This window comes from Apis florea, unplaced genomic scaffold, assembly GCF_048593485.1.
Source record: "Apis florea isolate Af1SG1 unplaced genomic scaffold, ASM4859348v1 contig_2190_pilon, whole genome shotgun sequence".
Classification (NCBI taxonomy): Eukaryota; Metazoa; Arthropoda; class Insecta; order Hymenoptera; family Apidae; genus Apis; species Apis florea.
The window spans coordinates 2,684,698-2,704,861 of NW_028256541.1; the positions used below are offsets into that span (position 1 = coordinate 2,684,698).

The following is a 20,164-nucleotide window of genomic DNA, read 5'->3' on the forward strand; positions in this document are numbered from 1 at the left end:
TTTCGTCGTGCATCGTATACACGTTCAATGCCGGCAAAGCCTGCACTGTGGTTCGTGCGCGACCTAACGAAAGCCCAAGTACACAATTTGATAATGGGTTAGCTGTGTAACGTGCACACATTTGCCAACCGTGGTACACGCGGTATCCAGGACACACTGAATCAGTAATAACAATGTGTTTGCATAATCAATCATGCCCTTTCTCCCATTTCTTCCTCTCTTTGTCTTGTTACGATGCCATGTTTTCGAGATGCGAAAAATTGAGTAAGACGAATAATATTATCATTCCAGCCTCGAAAAATATGTGCATACTTTAGCTTGTTTAGCTTGCTAACAGTTGCTAATATTTTCTAAATCTATATACATATATATTTTTTTTTAGAAAAATTACTTATATATACTAATCTTACTAATCTTATATATCGTCTTATATATTATTCAGGAAAAAAAAGTTTCATCTATACTCTATTATTCATCTATACTCTAATACGTTACTATTATTTTAAACGCATATTATCTTTTAAAATCTTTTATTTCTTCAATTTTTCTTCAACTTTCTTCTTAAATGTCCATTTGCAGTTTTAATAACGAATCAAAATTGAACAACAAAAGCGATTCGATGATAAGGTGATTATTAATCATAATGATCGTAATGGAATCCAATATATTCGTGAGAAATAACCGAGGAAATTTCCATACATAATAATTCCCATTTCCATAAATATTAATTATTCGATACCCGTACTCTTTTTTTTATTTTTATGCACACGATGCGATGTGTGCATTGTCAACCCCTCGACGAGCCACATTCGTCACGGGCTATAATAGCATGCAAACGAACATTCTGCGAAACAGTATGCAAATAAATATATACCATAGTCTAAATATGGAGACATCTTTCTTTCTTTCTTTCTTTTTTCCGCATCGCGTCAGAATAAGTTAATACGTCTGCGTAAACGCGATGAAAACGCCTCTCGAGGTTCAGGCGAGCACGGCAAATTTTTCTCGCGCGCTTTACAGTACAGTGAACAGTTATACGGGAGGTTAGTTTCGGCTTGTAAAAATCTTGGCTGCAGCGGACGCAACCGAGTTTCCCATTTTTCCCTTAGGATCGCGTACAAGTAGACGGAACCACAACTGCACCAGAGGTAATACCGCCATTTCTGCGGACACTTTACACATACACCGATTCACCCGTGATTTCGTTTTTCCCTGACCCTTCAGTTTATGTCTCTCGATTTATCCAATTGTAATCACAATTATTCGTCCAAGTGTTGCAAGATGTTGTAATTGATAAATTTTTAAATTTATCTCCTTATCTTCCAAAAGCTATTATCTCGCGAAAATATTTATAATTGAATTTGATAAAATTATACATGGAGAAGTCGTACGGCTTGCTTTTCATTTCTATCTTATTTGTATGCCGAGATATGTTTTTTTATAATTTTACTATTTTAATTTTTAACGAAGCTAGAGAGAAGTCGAGTATATAAATAAATAAGTTGTTTTAATTAAATTATGTGTTTAATTAACGCAAGAATTTTTTGTTCGAACGACGATTTTTCTATATTCGAAATGTCTTCTACAGTTTTTAATAAGTCGCTGTTAAATTAAGTTAAAAAAAAATATCAATATAATGTTTATATATTTAACAATACTTTTAATAAAAAGATTTGATTATCAATTAGATATCGATAATGAATTATATCTAATACAGAAAAATCAATTGGATTTAATCAAAACAATCTTCTAATGGTCACACCACGTTCGTATAGAAATTGCTTAAATCTTGTTCGTAAATAGAATCATTAGAATTGGTACAAAAGTTATACAGGACACTTTGTAGCGAAGATAGCATCGGACATAGGAGATTATATTGCCAAAGGTGCGAATTTTGTTCATTAAATACTTGGCCTGTTCTGACACTGTGGCTTATATATGATCGTGATTTTAATGTACCCAGGGAAGTCGTACGATCCATTATCACTCTAGCCGTTGTTTCCAAGCGAAATTTCACTGGATTCCCCAGGGAATTTTGCCGTACATTTTGGTGGCTGCCTCACAATACCTACAATCTGTTTTCTTCCGTTTAGCACTGTAATTGCGCTATTATTATGAATGCTGCGGTCCATCCCTACGACTCCTATTTCTCAGTCACGATTGCGAATTCTTTCCAGAAAATCATTCGATGCGTGTATCTGTTCAAATTTTCTTCTTGCAGAGTGGAGTAATTTGTTGTTATATATATTGAGGTTATAAATGTGGAACATAAGTTTATTTTGTAGATAAGGAAACTTCGAGCTAATTCGAAGGGAAAATAGCTGTTTAATTTGTGTTAATCTCTAAATTTGATCGGTTTTATGTCTATGCATATCGTTAATTGTGAAAATTACATTAACAAAGATTAAGAATGTAATAAATTTTTAATATCGTGATAGTGTTACTCTTTTTCTTCTCTTTTTATTGTATGATTTATTTACGTGAGACGATTGTATAAGTTGCTTTTTATGTATTTTATTTATAATTATAAAAATAGAATCTTTAGAAACAAGATATTAAATAATATACAGTGTTAATTACGCGTCAGACGATAATATTCGAATCGGTCAAAGCATCTCAGATATACATATTCGAATCTTATGCTTATGTTGTTGTATTGTATTATCATTAAACGGAAAATAGATGGATGTATACCGTGTCGATAAGGCAAAGATTAAAAAAAAAAATTATCAGATATACGTAACGTTTAATTTAACTTAATGTCGCGAGATATAATTTTTATTATCAATATAAATCGCTATATTATTCTAAGTATTCGATCTAACATTTCGATTATCTTCAAGAATTATTCTCTTTTGAAAGAAAGAAAAATTTTCTTGATTTTAAGAGTTTTAAATATCGTGATACGTTGAAACGATCCAGTGACATTTCTTAATAATTTATCAAACTATGATATTTTATTTTTCTTGTTACTAACAAGAAACCGAGGACGTGGTAATTAGAACGATAAAACAAGCAACCCGATTCTGTTTTAGACAGACCCAATATACTGTTGCCAAAGACTTCGTTCCTTATCGAGACATCGAAAACTTGTTTACCCGATGTTTTGCAGTGAAATAGCTGTGGCATGATTTTTTTCTCGGCGAACTTTGGCGAACAAAGTTTCAAAGTTATAATCGTAGCCATATTTCGCTCGAACGTTTTACTTCCGTATGATATAAACGATGCACTTATTTCTTTTTCTTCTTACTTAGTTCCTATTTCAAACTATGTCTTCACTTCTCTGTATCAATAATCTCGTATTTCGAGGAAATCATCTACTATAAACACAAACACGGGATATATCAAGGAAAAATAACACCTCATCGATTCAAAATTTCAGATTTGATTTCTTTCATATACCTAACCGATAAAAATTTTAATCGTCTACGAATTGAATTTTCCACATTTAACCGTTTCGTCTTTATGCTTTCTTCTTTCTTTTCATCATCTCTTTTTGATCATCGCGTAAATAAACAAAACCGAAAAAAAAAAAGAAAAGAAAAAGACAAATTTACTAAAACGATAAACTCTTTGATTTTCATATGCAGTTGGGATGTCGGCCATCGAACTTAAGTCTGACCTGCCTGGTTATTCTGGTTCTCATGAATATCACGTTGACTTTCCTGTTGCTGCAGTCGGAGACTTGCCTCCCGATCATAATGCCGAGGGATTTGGGATCGAACGCTATAACCGAATGGAACCTCGGCACATTAATCAAAGAGCCGCAGCAAGAGCAGCAGCAACAATCGGAATGCGTGACACAAGATTACCAATCGTTGCCAGTTGACGCGACCGAGTTAAAATTGAACATAAACCTCGGCAGATGGGACGCTCGTAGATTGTTCCGCACCTTCGACCACATCCTCGTCGGATCGAGTTTCGTCAAACTGTCGCGGGCGTACCGCGTGTGCCTGGCCACCCAGAGCTCCGTGGAGAAGTTGCACTCGATCGTCCAGGCGGCGCACCACTGGACGGGGCCGATGTCGGTAGCCCTGTACGTGGCCGGTGACGAGGAGTTCGAGGTTCTTCAGAAGTACCTGATCTACCTGAGAAAGTGTTACGAGCCGATACGCGAAAGGGTGACGTTCTCGTTGGCCGTGCCGAGGGTTAGACCGGTGAAGAGGCAGCCGCGCGAATTCGAGCCGCCCGATATGGTGGACTGTGCCAAACCGGAGGGGACGTTGAACGAGTTGATGAACGGGATCTCGAACGAGCAGACCAACTGGCGAATACGGAACGCGTACCCCCAGAATCACATGAGGAACCTGGCCAGGAAGAATTGCCAGTCCGATTACGTGTTCCTCACCGATGTGGATATCGTGCCGAGTTTCAATTTGACCGGCGCCCTCGACGAGTTTCTCAGAGCCGACACTTGTGATAAGTGCGCCTACGTAATACCGACGTACGAGCTGGACTCACGCGTCAGATTCCCGCAGAATAAGACGGAATTGGTGAGGCTGGCGAGGAAGGGATTGGCCAGACCTTTCCATCAGAAGGTGTTTATCCACAATCAGTTCGCCACCAATTTCACCAGGTGAGAATGTTTTTTTTATTTCCTTTCGTTATTTATTTACGCTCTTTTCCTCGTTCAATCGAATAAAATTGTGCATTTCGCGTTAGATGGATACTGGATACGTCTCCTAATCATAAAAAGTATGGAAATATGAAGAGTGGCAAGGTGTACGTCAGTCATGACGTGACGAACTTTGAATTCCTTTACGAACCGTTCTACGTGGCAAAGGATATCGTCCCGGCTCACGACGAAAGATTTATGGGCTACGGATATACCAGAAATACTCAGGTATGAATTTCTCTATTATTCTTTGAAGAGAAAGAAAAAGTAGAATGGGTAACAATTGGTGAACAGGTAATAATCTTAAATGCAAGAACTTACAATGATCCTTTCTTTTCAAAGTAGATTCAGAATAATTGCGATATATCGTTTAAAGGGTCAAAACATTGACCAATCATAGTAGAGCTGTTAACGAATCGCAAACAAGCAACATATATCGAATTTAATTATTTGTTCATTATTCGTAAATAATTCAGTATATTTGTTGTTTCGATATTTGTTTGTTCGAGCTCGACGATTCGTTGACGGCACATACCCAACGCTACCATCGCATAAGTGCAACACGCTACTCCTACGATTTTCCTCCAATAACAAAACAATCGTTAACGAAAATTTTCGCAAAGGATAAAATAGTTTGAAAATCGCCTTAAGAATCACCAATTAAACCTTATTGGTCAACTTTCGCGAAACAGTATAATTGTATAATTTAATTTAACAGTAGATTCAACTCAATTAGGCATTCGCCGTTAATTTCGAAACTTCTTCCCCGGACGGAACTAATTTGAACGATTATTTTTAACCGGAAACGAAATGAGCGCGAATCGAATTACAGAGAAAGCGAATTAAACAGTTATACTCGTATCGTTTTTCACATTGTCGAGAACATTCGAGCAAATGTGAATTCGTGAATTGAGCGGCGGCCGATATTAAAACGTGGTAAAATGGGCGAGGAAAAAAAAAAAAAGAAAAAAACAATGTATATTCACGCGATACAGATCGACAATAGGGGAAATATCGAGATCAGGCAGGAAATATCGAGAGGAAATACCTCGAGTGAAAACTCGAGAGGAACACATGGTAGTTTGGTAGTACGAACTCGGGCAAATCCCACGCGCCAAGGATATTAATTGAATTACATATTATCGTTGCAGGCGTTATCGCGCAATGGAGGCTCATTTTGCTGAACAAGCATTATTCAATTTAAACTTGATACGTTTCCGCTACCGTCTAATCGAAACCATTGTATATCAGAAATGTATGCTTGCATTCTTGACTTCATTCCGTATATGGATCAATTCTCAAACCGTGTTTTTTATATTTATTAAAATGTCTAAAAAAATGTTTTTTAGAATGTCAAGTTTTTGGATTATCCAAAGATTCTTTTGGAATTTCATCGAGCTACTTAGAATTTGATAGATGAAATTTCAGATTAGATTTTAATCTTTCAATTAAATAATAGACATGTTGTATTAATGACACTTGCATAAAAGAATATGATCATTGATTGGTATTTAATTTTTTGCAGCACTTGCACGTGGTTTTTTTTATTATTGGGATAAAAAAATACGCAGAACATATGATATTTATTGTTTGCTTATCTTTTATGAATATTCAAAAAATATATTTTTATCGATAAATTGCGATAAAATTTATTTTACGATATATCGCATGAAGTAACAATAACTATAAATATTTACTTACTTCGAGTTATAAATTTCATGAAACAGTATCTCTGTTTCACGTTTCGTTCTATTTTTCGTAAAAAAAAATTTCGAATTACAAATAAAATTATATATATTATTATATCTCGAGAATTGAGAATCGTGGCCTACCTATATTCATACCACCCCACTTTCACATTTATATCTTACATACGTATGCGAATCTGTAACCCAATTACGAGAAGGAATTGAATATAATGGAATAATACGAATAATCGTGAAAGAAATTCACAACAATACTTCATAAAAAAAAAATTCTTAACTTATCCCCAATAAGTTGTAAATTTTCATCTCCTTTATATTATTGATATTATGATACATTTCTATCATGGAAACGAATGTTTAAAATAGAATATAACCGCGAAGATTGATCAAAAAGCGATCCCAAGAACGTGAATTTTTCCACTTATCATAATTAGCCAATTGTTCGTCGACCGATCTTATCGAAAGTCTTATCAATTCAAGAAGAAGTTCGACGAGTTCGATAAATCGTTCAAGTTTTCTGAACCCCATAAGGAATCCGCGTGAGAAAACACTTGCTTACACTTCCCTTACATCACGTAACCTCACGTAACGCGTTTTCTATTCGCACGATCTATCGATGCCAGGAATTCGATGCACGCGTGCAGACACGCGTGACGCGTTTCACGGATAACGCATTTCGTGGTTTTTTTCAATGGCGGTGTCGGAGGGAAGGGAAGCCGTTCAGGATTCCCTGGGCGGAAATAACGAAATTCCATGGTGCGGCGAAAATCCGGGCGCAACGTGGCCCGCCGTATTCGTAAAAGCAAGTATGCCGCGGCAATAAAACGGGTATAAATCTACACGGCCGTGGTAACAACAGGCGCGAATGTAAAGCTGTGCGCACGAGTTGTAACACGCTCTCTCTACGTTTCCACCACGTAGCATCGCCACGGCGTACCATCGGTATTCGCATCTTCGTTCTGCGGTTCGTTCGCGCAACATCCACTCCCCACGGAGGAATGAGAATGGATATCGTTCGCCTCTCCCACCCTCTTGTATTTCGTTCTACTCCAACCCCCCGTTCACGGTCCGTCCCTCACGATCCAATGCAATCCTGTCGCGCCGTTCTTTCGTCGTCGAGCAACCATCCTCGACCGAGCTTTTCGAACCCTCCTTTCGCCCCTTCTTCCTCACCTTCCATTCCATCCTGTCTTGGAAAACATCCCGTAAAGGTGGCTTTTCCCACCTTTTTTGCCCCTTGTTTTCGCCAGAGCAACACGTTTCCTCACGAACAAGGAGACAAATTCGAAAACGGGTTCCCCAAACGCTTTTCGCACCCGGCCATCCGAACTGCGAAGCGAATTTTTTTCGTTTCGTGTATTCGTTTATTCAGGTTGAAATTTTCGGATGAGTTTCGACGAGTACGTTTATTAAAATGAGATATTTTTATGGTACGCCATTAATTTTGTACCTTGCTTTTCTGGAGAACGTTCGAAAGAATTTATTTCCGGCTCAATTTCCAATAATATAATATATTTTTCTTCTTTTCTTTTTTTTAAAGACGAAACCATACATCGCCATAGTATTTCCAATCTTAAACATTCGCAATTATTCTTACAAATTTTACAAACAAATAATATTCTTTGACAAAATGAAATTTCAGATATTTTGTATAGCGCAACTGCTAGTCGACAATTATATTTAAATTTCGCTTAAGAATGTGAAAATATATTAATGCAAAGTCTAAATACTAGCGAAAACCTGCAATCATATCGAGCAATTTCTTCTTAGAAAATTTTTACAACGATCGAAACCACTTGATCCCGCGAATTCCACGACAACTTGCATCCTGTATGCAATCAAAAACGTATTCTTCGTGCGAGGGCATTGTGCCACGCTTCTCAAACCAGGCTCTTCAACCAAACCCATCGATACGAAAATTCAACAACAACGATTCGCAATATTCAACGAAATACAGAAATACATTTTATCGCGTAATTCGATCGGCGCAAGGAATCGGCGGCTACTGCATCCAGCGTAGGCGCTCTTCGAAATATTATCCCTCCTCCTCTCCCCTCAGTTCCAACAAGCACCGTCCTCTGTGCACCGTCTCGATAAATTTCGAAGCGACTCGTTTCAATATTGACCTTTCGACGTTCATTTCGAAGATTGACTTTCGATCGGGTATGAAATTGATTCGACAGCAGCAGGGATGCCGTAGCCGTGAGTGACGAGACACGCGAGCGGGCTGTCCGTAAAAGGGGAGGAGGCAGGCTGCGTGCAGATGGCTTCGATTCAAAGGGAAAGAAGATAGCTGCCTGCCTGCCTCACCTGTCTGTGCTCGCCGATTGAGCGATTACCTCGGCGCGAGTCGTCAATCAGGAAGCGGACCGGGTTGAATGGCGCGATTCGACTTCATTGAAAGCGAACGAAGCACAAAGTTATTTCCACGGATCGAGAAACGCCGTTTCTTCCCCTCCTCCTCCTCCTCCTCCTCCTCTCTGCGTCTGGCCGACGAATGGAATTTTGTTGAAAAAAAAAGATTAACCTAGGGGGATCTATTAAAAGTTTATCGGGATGATTTCGTTGCTTTCAGATACGAGGCGAGGTATTTTTTCTTTTTTCATCCGTATTCGCTATCCCCTCCCCTCGGTATAATTTCTTCTTTCCTTCATCGCCTCGCCTCCGCCTCTTATTAGCCCGGATAAAATTGTCCGGTGAATGCTGGCTGGCTATCGATACGTAATTAACTCGATTCCGATAAAGACTTTACGGCGAGAGTAGCGAGAGTCTCGAAGAAAAAGTAAAGAAGAAAGATGAAGATGCTTGCGAAAATGATAGATTGGAAGTGGAAATTGAATCGTTTGTTCTCTCAGCGTTAATTTTCCAAGTTCGATATATGTAACAAAAGATTTATCGTCATTAATAATTGATTCTTGTATTATATTAATTACAAACGGTTGTATAATAGCATTCTGCTTTTTCTCTCTCTCTCTCTCTCTCTCTCTCTCTCTTTTACAACGGTTCTTATTATTGGCGAACTTCATTAGCTAAGAGATTAATTTCAATGCAATCTTTTCATGTATCTACATTATTATCGCGGAAGGTAACAAATTTGGATGGATATTCCATTATGTTTAATCAGTAAATGTAGTGGATGGTTTAATTATCGTATTTAGTAGATGCTGAATGCCTCCGTTCGCAATTAGTTTCGTCATAGAAAGCTTGTTATATCATCGTCATCGTCCGATGTGTGCATTAACATTAATGCGCCATTGTTTATAAATAATTGCTCCTATATTGGAATTCTGACCCCATCATTGTCGTATTTTCAACATGTTATACAATATGATCCCCAATTATACACGTCCATACTAATGACAAGCAATAAATTCACGTATCGCCGAGCTTATAGCAACGATCGCTCGTCTATACTATCGTTCATCGTTTCGTTATCTTCGTTCCTCGACGAACTCAACTATTACTAGATCCATATTTTCCTTCGTCCACTATCGATTCTCTCTAACGAATAATTCCATTTTATTCAAAACAAAATTTATTCATCGTAATAGATGTATCCCCTCTTTCCGTTTATCCGCTTTCATCGCAGGATAATATCATCACTTAACGGAGAAGCAATTTAAGCAATCGCGATCCCGCTCGTTATCTCCTTAAGAGAGTTTACCTACGAGAAATCTCCGCGTTAGAATCACACGAGGAGGGGATCCCTCGTTTATCTCGTCGAACCGATCAGAATGGAAGGACAATTCGTTGATGGTGTTTTATCCGTCGGCGCGCCAGATTTCCAGATTTCCCGATATGCCGGTGATAAATGTAAGATAAATGTAGACACGTTACGTAGAATCCGCTACTTACTCGCTAGGATTTATACAGACGTGCGATCGCATAAAACTCAATTATCAGATTTACTCGGCTGTTTCACTCGCGGAGATCCCACTTCCACTTCGGTTATCCGCTGAAAAATTATGCGCCAAACTGTTTACCAAACTTAAGGGGAGCCCGTGAATGCATCGTCACGTATGGCCCTAATGCGTTATTCCAAGGTATTCATCGGAGAATCACCTCGGGCGGAGGCAAGCGCCATTTTGATAAAGGGAACCGCCATTTTGTATTCCCGCTTGAGAGCTAGGATCAACCGAATGGAACGACAGTTTGATTCGACGAGTGAGTTTTTTGGCCATTCGTTATTCTCTCATTAATTCCGTGGTTGGATTTCGCGCTATTACGTGGGCTTACGTGGCTTGTTTTTCAGTGGAAACGGATTATGGGATATTTTGTGGTATTTCCAGCGAAGGAAATGTGGAATATTGAATTTCGATTTTTTGTGATTTGATTGGAGTAGATTCTAGAGAACAGAAATAGAATTTGATCGATGAAAGATGAAATCGAAAGATAAATACCACTTGAATTATTAATTTCTTGGAAATTGTATCATATTTCTTAAATTTCAATGTATTTATGCTCATTTTGGACAGTTTGGTGTTTGACCAAACATTTGTCCTTTTTATAATTCTCAAATGGTGAAATGGTAATCGTGTCTTTGTTTTCGTTTAAACGTATTTGTAAATCAGCGGAACCATAATCCCCTAAAAGGGGATAATATCTTTATCCCCTCGTTAAATTTAATCACCCAAATTCTAGAAACACAGGGATCGAATAAAGTGTGTTAGGCGGTGGCGTGGCGTGTCATGATCGTAATGGCCCGCGGTGGCAATGGTGGCCTCCGTCGATGCTGAACCGTGAAATTAACCCGAGCACATTTCCCCAAGGTACACGCGATGTATAACAAAACCCACGTCCAGTTTCATTTCCCTTATACTTTGCCCACAACAGATACAAAGTGCCATAAAATTGCCATTTCTTCATAACTATTTACGGGCATAAACTTCATATCGTTTCTTACATACGATTCATGCGACATCTTTGGTGCAACTCTTTTAATATTTTAATATTTATTTCGTCGATAATTTAATAGCGATACGATTATCCTTATACACATTTTCTTCAAAATAGTTGCAGATACAAAATTGTAGATTAAGGAAAATTCCAAATTTAAATTCTATTATACTTCAATGATTGAATTATTTCCACGTTTACTATGTACTTGGTGTACAAAAATAATAGAAACGAGATAGAATGCAGTAAAAAAGAGATAAACCCTTTATTTTCATGTTTTCGTAATTTTCCCTCCTTCGAAAGCTAATTCTCTTCCGTATCATCCTCGTTATCCGGCGAATTTTCTCGAAAATTAGAGCCATCTGCCGGCAAATTCCTAATTCTTGAGGGAGGGGGCGCAAAAGCGCAACAACCGAGAATTTCCTTCCTTTCGTCGCCCACATCCTCTCCCCTTAGTCCAGAAATAATTCCGAGGTGTTCCGCTTGATAACGTTGTGTTCGTACAGTAGTGCAAATACCTATAAATAAACAGGATGTTCCACGGTGTAAGTGCATCCACGTACGAAGGTTAATGATTAGTGTGAACGCGCCCAGGGTCCGGTTTCAACATTTCGTATTCCTCTTCTCAGCATCCGGGGAGGAGAGAAACCGGCAAAACCGAATGGAATATGCTGTCAGTGCAGGCCAAACGAAAGAACGATCGTTAGCTGGATCTACCAAAATTGCGTAAATTTACAGTTTACAACGGTTGGATATCGTTTGAATAGAGTGGAGCCAAACGGAGCGCAGTCTGGAATATGTTAAATACCTTGGATCATTCCGTTTGCTTTTGAAAAGTTTTAGCGGTTATTCTAACCGCAATTTCGAATATTCAAAGCTTTGTTGTACGAGGGTTGAAACGAATTGTTTGAAACAAAGAACAATTCTTTCGTATATCGTGGGCAATTTAAAATATCTTGATAGAGATATTCGTACATTAAATGGAAATTATTTATGAAATTATATATTATATTTATTCGTAACATGTCAAATATTCCATTTACTTTAAACAGATTTATACGATGTTAATATATTCACACTTTTGGAGGATCGAATCTCTCTCTCTGTATATATTCTCTCTATATATGTACAAAATAAAATGAGACGTATCTAAAAAACGTGGAATATCATTGAACGATGAATTTTATATGAATTTTATACGATGAAAAAAGTTGCGACACGTATATATCTATTAAAATTATTATTAATTAACTTAGTTGAAAAATTTAAATTGGTAATAAAGCGAGTTGAGAGCCGAGTGTTACAGAAGATGGAGCGATCTCATTCTATTTCCATCTTCCTTTGTCTAACGTGAACTTGTAATTCATTAATTAAGACACGTATAAAACTTTTGTCATCGTTTTGATATCTAAAAGAGGAATATATTAACAATGCGTACTACTTTCATAATTAGTCACCAATCTTATTTTGGATTTAGATTTTGTTTCTTTTACATTTCGTTGGCTAAATAAAAATTAACTCGAAACTTTCTTTCTTTCTTTGTCTGTCGTGGTCTGTGATTATTTTAGATGCAGAAATGGAATTCTTCGGCCAAAGCAAAGTGTCCGGGCCGGATAATTAGGAAGATACGTCAACTCGTTACGTTACGTTGTTTAATGCAATCTGTGTTCTCTCGAAACTCAGGACAAACAGGTGCCCCATGAGTGGCTCGTGTTCCAAGAGCCAGAAATGTTTTACACCACGGCCGCAAGAATGTGACCCAGGGGAAATGCTGTAAAGGGAATTAATTCCCGTCCACTGACTAATTAAGATGTATAATCGTGTGCAATGCGCGTTACACAGGCAATTCAGTTTTACTAATCAACGAGGCAAGTGTTTACATTAAGGATGACGTTCGACCATTGCACGCAATTAATATTTCTAGTCTCGGTGCAAGATTTCTCTGGTCAAAGTACGTGATAATTTTAACGATGATTTAGTAACGACCATCAGATCGACGATCCAATCATTTTAATCTAAAAATACAATGTAAAAACTTGGATAAGATACAGTTTAAAACTTCTTTAATGCGATTTACGACAATCAACGATAAGATGAAATCTAATTTCTTCTTATTGGCATTAGTCCATTAAAAATTCAAACATTAAAATTATTGCTATTTTCAATTATGTAAAATAAGAATTTATATTTTCTTCAAGATCATATTTCACACTCATCGACGTTATCATCGTCAAAATGAAATTCATTCAAGTGTACACAGTTGCACAAACGAGATTATGTTTGAATGATTGGACGACAATAGATGGAGGTAGCGTACGTTCTTACGATAGAATTCGCGTGATTAACAATACTGGTCCTGGAAACTGTAGCACTATGTCATTCTGCCTCTACGTACATATAATTATTCACTGGTCGTCTCTGAAACAGTGAACTGAAGATTACACGTCGTCTATCAATTTTGGACGTCGTGGGAGGCGTTATTGGCGCATTGTAGATCCTACGTTCCTCCACGTTAATTACAGCGATACCCCGTGTCTCTCTTATCTTCTCTCTGCGAGCCCTTAAAACATTATTCTTCTTTGGGAAGATTCGTGAAACTCCGCGTTTTAAAACATTATTCACACACGACGATGTTAATTATAATTCGCTTCCTCTTTTCAAGATTCAGGAATGTTATTATATCTTTGAAAAATTTAATGAAGTGCCGTTCGTACGACTTAAAAACAATGTTCAATATTAATTTTTACTACGATAACAATAAAAAAATACTAAGATAAGAATTTGTCGGTCGACAAATTTTTCTAAATCATTGAAAATTATCGAAAAACAGTATCGAATTAACGTGACCCGATGCACTTTACTCGTCGACAGTTTGCCGTAATTACGAATGAAACGTCGAAACAGGTATACTATTATTTCCGTTCTCGGTAGTCACAACTTGGTAATCACAACCTGTCTACCGGGTTTATGCGCGACTGTCACGTATGACTTGCCATTGTTACGTATGATTATTCACGAAGACGCATCCATACTGGAGAACAGCAATGCCGTCTGTTAGGTGTGTCTGACCTGTCTCAGTTGGCGAACGTAGGGCGAGATTGCCAGGCGTGTTCTCGTCCTCCTCCTTCCACTATTCTAATGTAGGAAACACACTGTTTCCTGTGGTAATGTCACTACGTTCGCGTGTGATATCTACGGAAAATTTTCTGAAACTTTATTCGATGATTTTCTGCATAAGAAGAAGAAGAAGAAGAAGAAGAAGAAGAAGAAGAAGAAGAAGAAGAAAAGAACTTAGAAAACGCACAAGCGGAAGAAACAGCGAAGCGATGTAATTTTACGTGCCGTTCCATTGTATCCATCCATGTTTTCCATGGACTTTCTCTGCGTGTAGAGCATGCAACGGACGTAAGAATACTTTTTCAATTTCGCGAACAAGTTGCGAAACGTGGAAAATTTGGACAACGTTTGTTTCACGTTTTTGATTTGGAAACGGGAAAAATGTGTAACAGCCATTGTCAGGGATTTTACATGCTATGCTATAGTTTTGAGGTTTTCATTTATAGAAACCTGTACAGAAAAGCAGAGAATAAATTTTTATTTCCTCTCTTCTTCTTGTCGATTAAAACAATTTGAATATTTGAATTAGGTTCAATTCAATCAAATTGTATTCTTATGTCGTTCAAAATATTAAGTTGGATGGATGGCAAGTAAATTCTAAATCAATTTTCACTGTTATCAGATGTACAAAATTTATATTTTGATATCTTATTATTAGAAACTCTGTAAAACTTTCAATACCGTAAAAAACTTTAAACATTCAAGCTTCTTTATCAAAATTGGATATTATTTGTGGAATATTATTTGTTGAGAAGTCTTGAAAGCAAAGTTGAAGCGATTGCTTATTTAAAATACGAATGATTTCTTATTTCCTTCTTCAACGTGAGACATAATAAAAAAAGTGACATCATAATTCTTCCTCTTCATCTTCTCAGCAACAGGCACATCTCTAATTTAATTATTTCTTCTGAAAACGTGCATACATCGACAAAGTATTTAAAGAACGATTTCTCTTTTCTGCATAGGTGTACGAAATGTTCGTGGCTGGTTACCAATTCAAGGTACTTTCCCCGGTTTTCACCGGCCACTGGGGTCTGCAGACCAGAAAGACCAGGCCGGCTTGGCGCGAACGGCAGAACAGCGCCAACAGGAAACACTTCGAGACGTTCAAGAAAGAGGTTTTCGCCCGTTACATGCGCGACCCCTTAAAGATGATGAAGAACGCCCACTGACGAAAAATTCGTCGAAGATTTCGTTGATTTATCGCGAGATCTTGATCGCCGTCCTTCATACTCGTCGCGCGACGTGACACCGATCCGTGATCGTCCCAAGGATGGTGGTGGCCTCTGATTCGTCTACCCGACACGTTTGTGCCATAACGTTTGAACATTGTAAACGGGCGGTTCGAATATTCGAACGTCATCGCGCTCGTAGACGGTCTAATCGTTATATTTTTCACACCGTCGAGTCGAAGATCAGATCGTTTTCTATATATTTTGTATTTCGTATCGCGAACGATCTACATGTGTCAGATTACAGCATTAAAATATTTGAAGTTGAACAACGGTTTCAAGAGTTTTCGCGTTTATTTATAAATGCAGACAGATCAAACACCGACTTTCACACCTAAAAATCGATCCATCCATTCTTGTTTGATGCCCTTCACCAATCCTTCGCAAGATTTGAAAAATGTTTCACGCGCTTAAAATGAAGAAAATGATGGTTAATGTGCCGACTAATGGTCGTTACTCGAACCGACTTTATCAGCTATATCTACGACCTTTTCCCGTTTCCACGTTGCAAGATCCCCTTAATAGCCCGACGATGACATTCATCTGTCATTATCGATGAACTAATCAATTACTTCGTCCTGCTCAAGATGCTCGCCTATCATTTCACTCGTTAAATTTTATTAAATAACGTAACGGTGAAAGTAGAAAGTACGGCCTATTCTCAGGATATGTGATATGTGTATCACCGATATCTTTGTAATTAGACGATCAATCCACGACGATCACTTCAGCAACCAAGATGGACGATTTATCCAGCCAAAGTTCGACATGCAAATCGTTCCTTCACACGTAAGGAGGAAACTTCTTGTTTGGATGGATGCTGAAGTCATAGCCCTCAAAGCCCTCACGTTTTCACACGGTATTTTCCCGCTTGATACCTTTCTTACTCCCGTAATATCCGTCCCGGTCAATCGGTGACATATCACGTGTATGTAGATCGTCTCAATCAGGTATCTTTCACCTTCAGTCGAGGGGGAGAAACACTTGGACATATCACATACAGGACAGTGTAAAGACGAAACGTCAAGTTTCATGGATCGACCGTTAACTTCTAAATCCATATGCACACTCATCGTACAAACTTGGTTTTAGGTAAGGATGAAATAATTTTGGATCAAACCCGGTTTATTCGATCGATTCACACGGACTATATCATACACGGACCAGAACCAGAGACCGTTGATATACGAATATAATAGGGCCTATAAAGGTGTCCGATATTAAATCCGCGCCGAGGGTTTTGTACATAGCTGAATGGATATTATAAGGAATTTCTTCTCGCGATGTGGGAATGTAATTTATTATATATCGACGTTGAAACGTTAATTTTATCCAAGTCTCGAATAATTATACACGTTAGTTACGTTAATAATGCTACATAGATGTTTTCGATAATGTCAATTTTCTATCGTCAATAGAATTATATTAGCAGTGAAAGTATTTATCGATTCTTACCGATCAGAGAACCAAATTCACCCGTCGTCCCATAAACACAAGGAAGGAAACAAAGGCGGGAGGGAGGGGGGGGGGGGGAACAAACGCACGAAGAGAGAATTATTTTTCGAGCCATCGTTCGAATTATTCGAACGAACCACGTTGTATTATAATATTTATCGAAAAGTATCAATTAACGAGAAATCGTATTCACGGTGTATTGTGATCGGAGAGTGAAAGATCGAGACAAGATATTTACGAAACGAGTCGAGGAAATATACACGAAAGGAATAGAAAAGGGAGGAAGAAGAATGAACGAACGGAAGAGAGGCAGCGAAAGATCACGGCAATCAAGTGGCCGTGATCAACGTCGAGGATGGTTTACTCCTACCGATACTTCCGCTTCATTGGTTCACCTTAAACGAAACTAATAAGCCCGTTTACTGCTTCCACTCACGGATCACCAAAGTCATCAGGGACCGGCATGCGGGGATACAGGAATAAATATAAAACTGCCGGTGAGTTTCGCGGCACGTACACGAAAACAGGGAAACGAGGTCGGTGGAACTTGAGTGTGGAACGTGGTATACCTCGTTAGCTGCTGTCTGTGATTTGAGAGCTTTTTTTCCTTTTTCTTTCTTTTTAAATCTGAGATCGATCGATCTTTGCTGCTGGATGAAACCAGTGGGATGTGTTTCTTCCTTTTTCTTTCCTTTCGAAGATTTAGATTGAAGATTGTACAGGCAAGAATATGGAGAACGTCTCGTTATATTCATGGGACAATGGAGGGGAGGGGAGAGGAGAGAGAAGAAATTGGAATTGGCTTGTGTCGAGTGCAATTAAGCCGGTGAGCCGACGAGAATCGATATTTTGTATTGTTGGATTCTTAGAACGTATCCAGTGACGTGCGAAGTTTAGAGCGTCCGATAGAATCGGCAAGATGGATCGGTTGAAAAGTACTTGCATGTTTTTTATACCACTACACTCTTTTTTCTTTTTATGTCGATTTTATCAGGTTTCGAGGTTTAATTTATTTGTTTATTTTTTTTTTCGAACATGCGAATATTTTTATTTATTTAAGGGAAATTGTGTTTCATGCAAATATTTGAATTGACGATGATTCGTAGGACCGTAGCTTTTACATATTTCGATTACATGGTACATTATATTAAACATAAATTTTGCATCGATCGATTAAAAAAAAAAGAAAAAAAATCTCTCGATAAAAATTCGACACGCATATAAAAATTCCGATACGTTAATTTGTGAAACCCTTTGTGTTTTTATCATTTCATTGGTAAAAAGTGATTTGTCATTATTTCACATTCGATACAATCGCTCGTTTTTCTATTATTGATCCCCGCCCTTAAACGATTAAAAATTAAATCTGTTCCGTATATAATAAGCCGTGAGTGGAACGTTAATGGAAGTCACAGGCATCGATCTCATTTTTTAATTATTTGCACAGGTTGTTACGGTTCGAGTATCGTCGGATGTACCGCCCCTGATCAAAAAGAATACGTTGTAAATTTAAACTGAAATTGACGAACGAGGTTCCCTCCCCTATTCGAATGGCCACTCGATAACACGGCGAGCGAGAAAACACGATGAAAAATCTTTTTTATCCGTTTTTTCCAACGATACTGCCATTATTTATCACGCGACACTTTGATTATCGATGTTATTATCATTTTTCCGAAGAAGCCAAAAGAAGAGAGAGAGAGAGAGAGAAAGAGAAAGAAAGAAGAGTTTCTACACGACATTTCGGGCTTTCGATTCGTATCTTCTCCACTCTAGTTAATCCCGTTCCAACGGTAATAACGAATTGCTCAATTATTCGTCACTGGTAATCGTTCTATATAATCTATGAAACATTTTATGGCACAGAGTTAAGGTTATCGTCCATTTGACACCATCTGATCGACAATTAAATCGGTATATTCGTATCTATTGCTCATTTAATTAAAAATAAAATGAATAAACATAAATTCGTTGCAGGTGATTGCGTTTGATTCGGGTTGTTGCAGATACAGACGCCGCGATTTCTATTGAAATACACGTAATACGAGTATACGATGACGATCGTAATTGTCGATTGCAGCGCTGTCAAATGGCGGCGATCTTTATTGTAGATTATATAATATTTTTACGGATATGTGTAAATCGCCAAAGAGATTGTAACGCGAGAAGATTACTGTTAAACGGAGGGAGATACAATAAATCACTACCAAATATGAACGAAATATTTTTTCCTCGACCCATTATTTGAATAAAAAGAGATTGAATGTAATTTTAAGTAATTTATAAATATTAGAATTATTAAACTTCGTGTTTAAAAATTTTTAAATAGTATCCACGATAGTATAAAATCGGATAATACGGATTTTTTTTCTTTTTTTTTTTTTCGTCTACTCGTAACGTTTATTCATAGTGAATCTACATTTTTTCAAGTCGCTTGTGTACATTTGTAAACAGCGTATATATGAAAATACAATAAAATTGCGGAGCCAAGAAACGAGCCATTAATAATCATAACCCCTTTTTATGTATTTTAGCAAGTCAAGGATATGAATTATATATTCGCGTTTATCACAATTTCAAAGTACACCCGTGGCCGTATAAGTGAGAGTATTGTCCGAATGTTTAACAAATTTATAACCATCGAGGAAATAAAAAGCTGGTTTCTCTCTTGAAAAATTTTTACAATTTTTTTTTTTTTTTATTTTTTTTTATAATACGACGAACGAAACGGAACGTAAGAATTTTTTCTTTTTTATTAATCACGAACGAAATTGAAATTACCGCTAAAGAGAGAGAGAGAGAGAGAGAGAGAGAGAGAGAGAGAGAGAGGGAGAGGAAACAAGTTAATCTCATCGCTAATACTCGTAAAATTTAATTCGAGTTCAGCAATCCGTGAATAATTTTTTCGTCCAATCGAGAAATTAGAACGGCTGAGAAAGAACAAGCAATTAAATATACGACGTCGGGCTCATAGTACGCGGATTATTTTCCGATGGTAACTAGCGAACTTTAATGGCGATGCGACGTAACTTGGAGGCGGAAACTTTGTAATCCCTCGGTATATTGGTTTCAGAGCAAGTGTTTTCAGTCAAAGCGGTATGTAAACTTTCCAAAGAATCCGTTTTATTACATTTTTTTTCCTT

At 37.6% G+C, this 20,164-nt stretch overlaps 1 protein-coding gene and 1 long non-coding RNA gene across 2 annotated transcripts in view; both read left to right on the forward strand.

Annotated features, from left to right (window-relative positions):
- The window catches only part of LOC100871800 (beta-1,4-glucuronyltransferase 1), a 25,007-nt gene extending 9,172 nt beyond the window's left edge, over nt 1-15,835 (forward strand). The window contains exons 2-4 of the mRNA XM_012483700.3: nt 3,591-4,576; nt 4,663-4,843; nt 15,300-15,835. Coding sequence (XP_012339154.2) covers nt 3,591-4,576; nt 4,663-4,843; nt 15,300-15,506 — 1,374 coding nt within the window. The 3' untranslated portion in view covers nt 15,507-15,835. The remainder of the gene's footprint in view (nt 1-3,590; nt 4,577-4,662; nt 4,844-15,299) is intronic.
- Nucleotides 15,836-17,095: 1,260 nt separating this feature from the next.
- Nucleotides 17,096-19,238, forward strand: LOC147658555 (uncharacterized). Its single transcript, XR_015294635.1, has 2 exons — nt 17,096-17,518; nt 18,469-19,238. It is a non-coding gene; the product is annotated as an uncharacterized LOC147658555 (long non-coding RNA).
- The last annotated feature ends 926 nt before the right edge of the window (nt 19,239-20,164 follow it).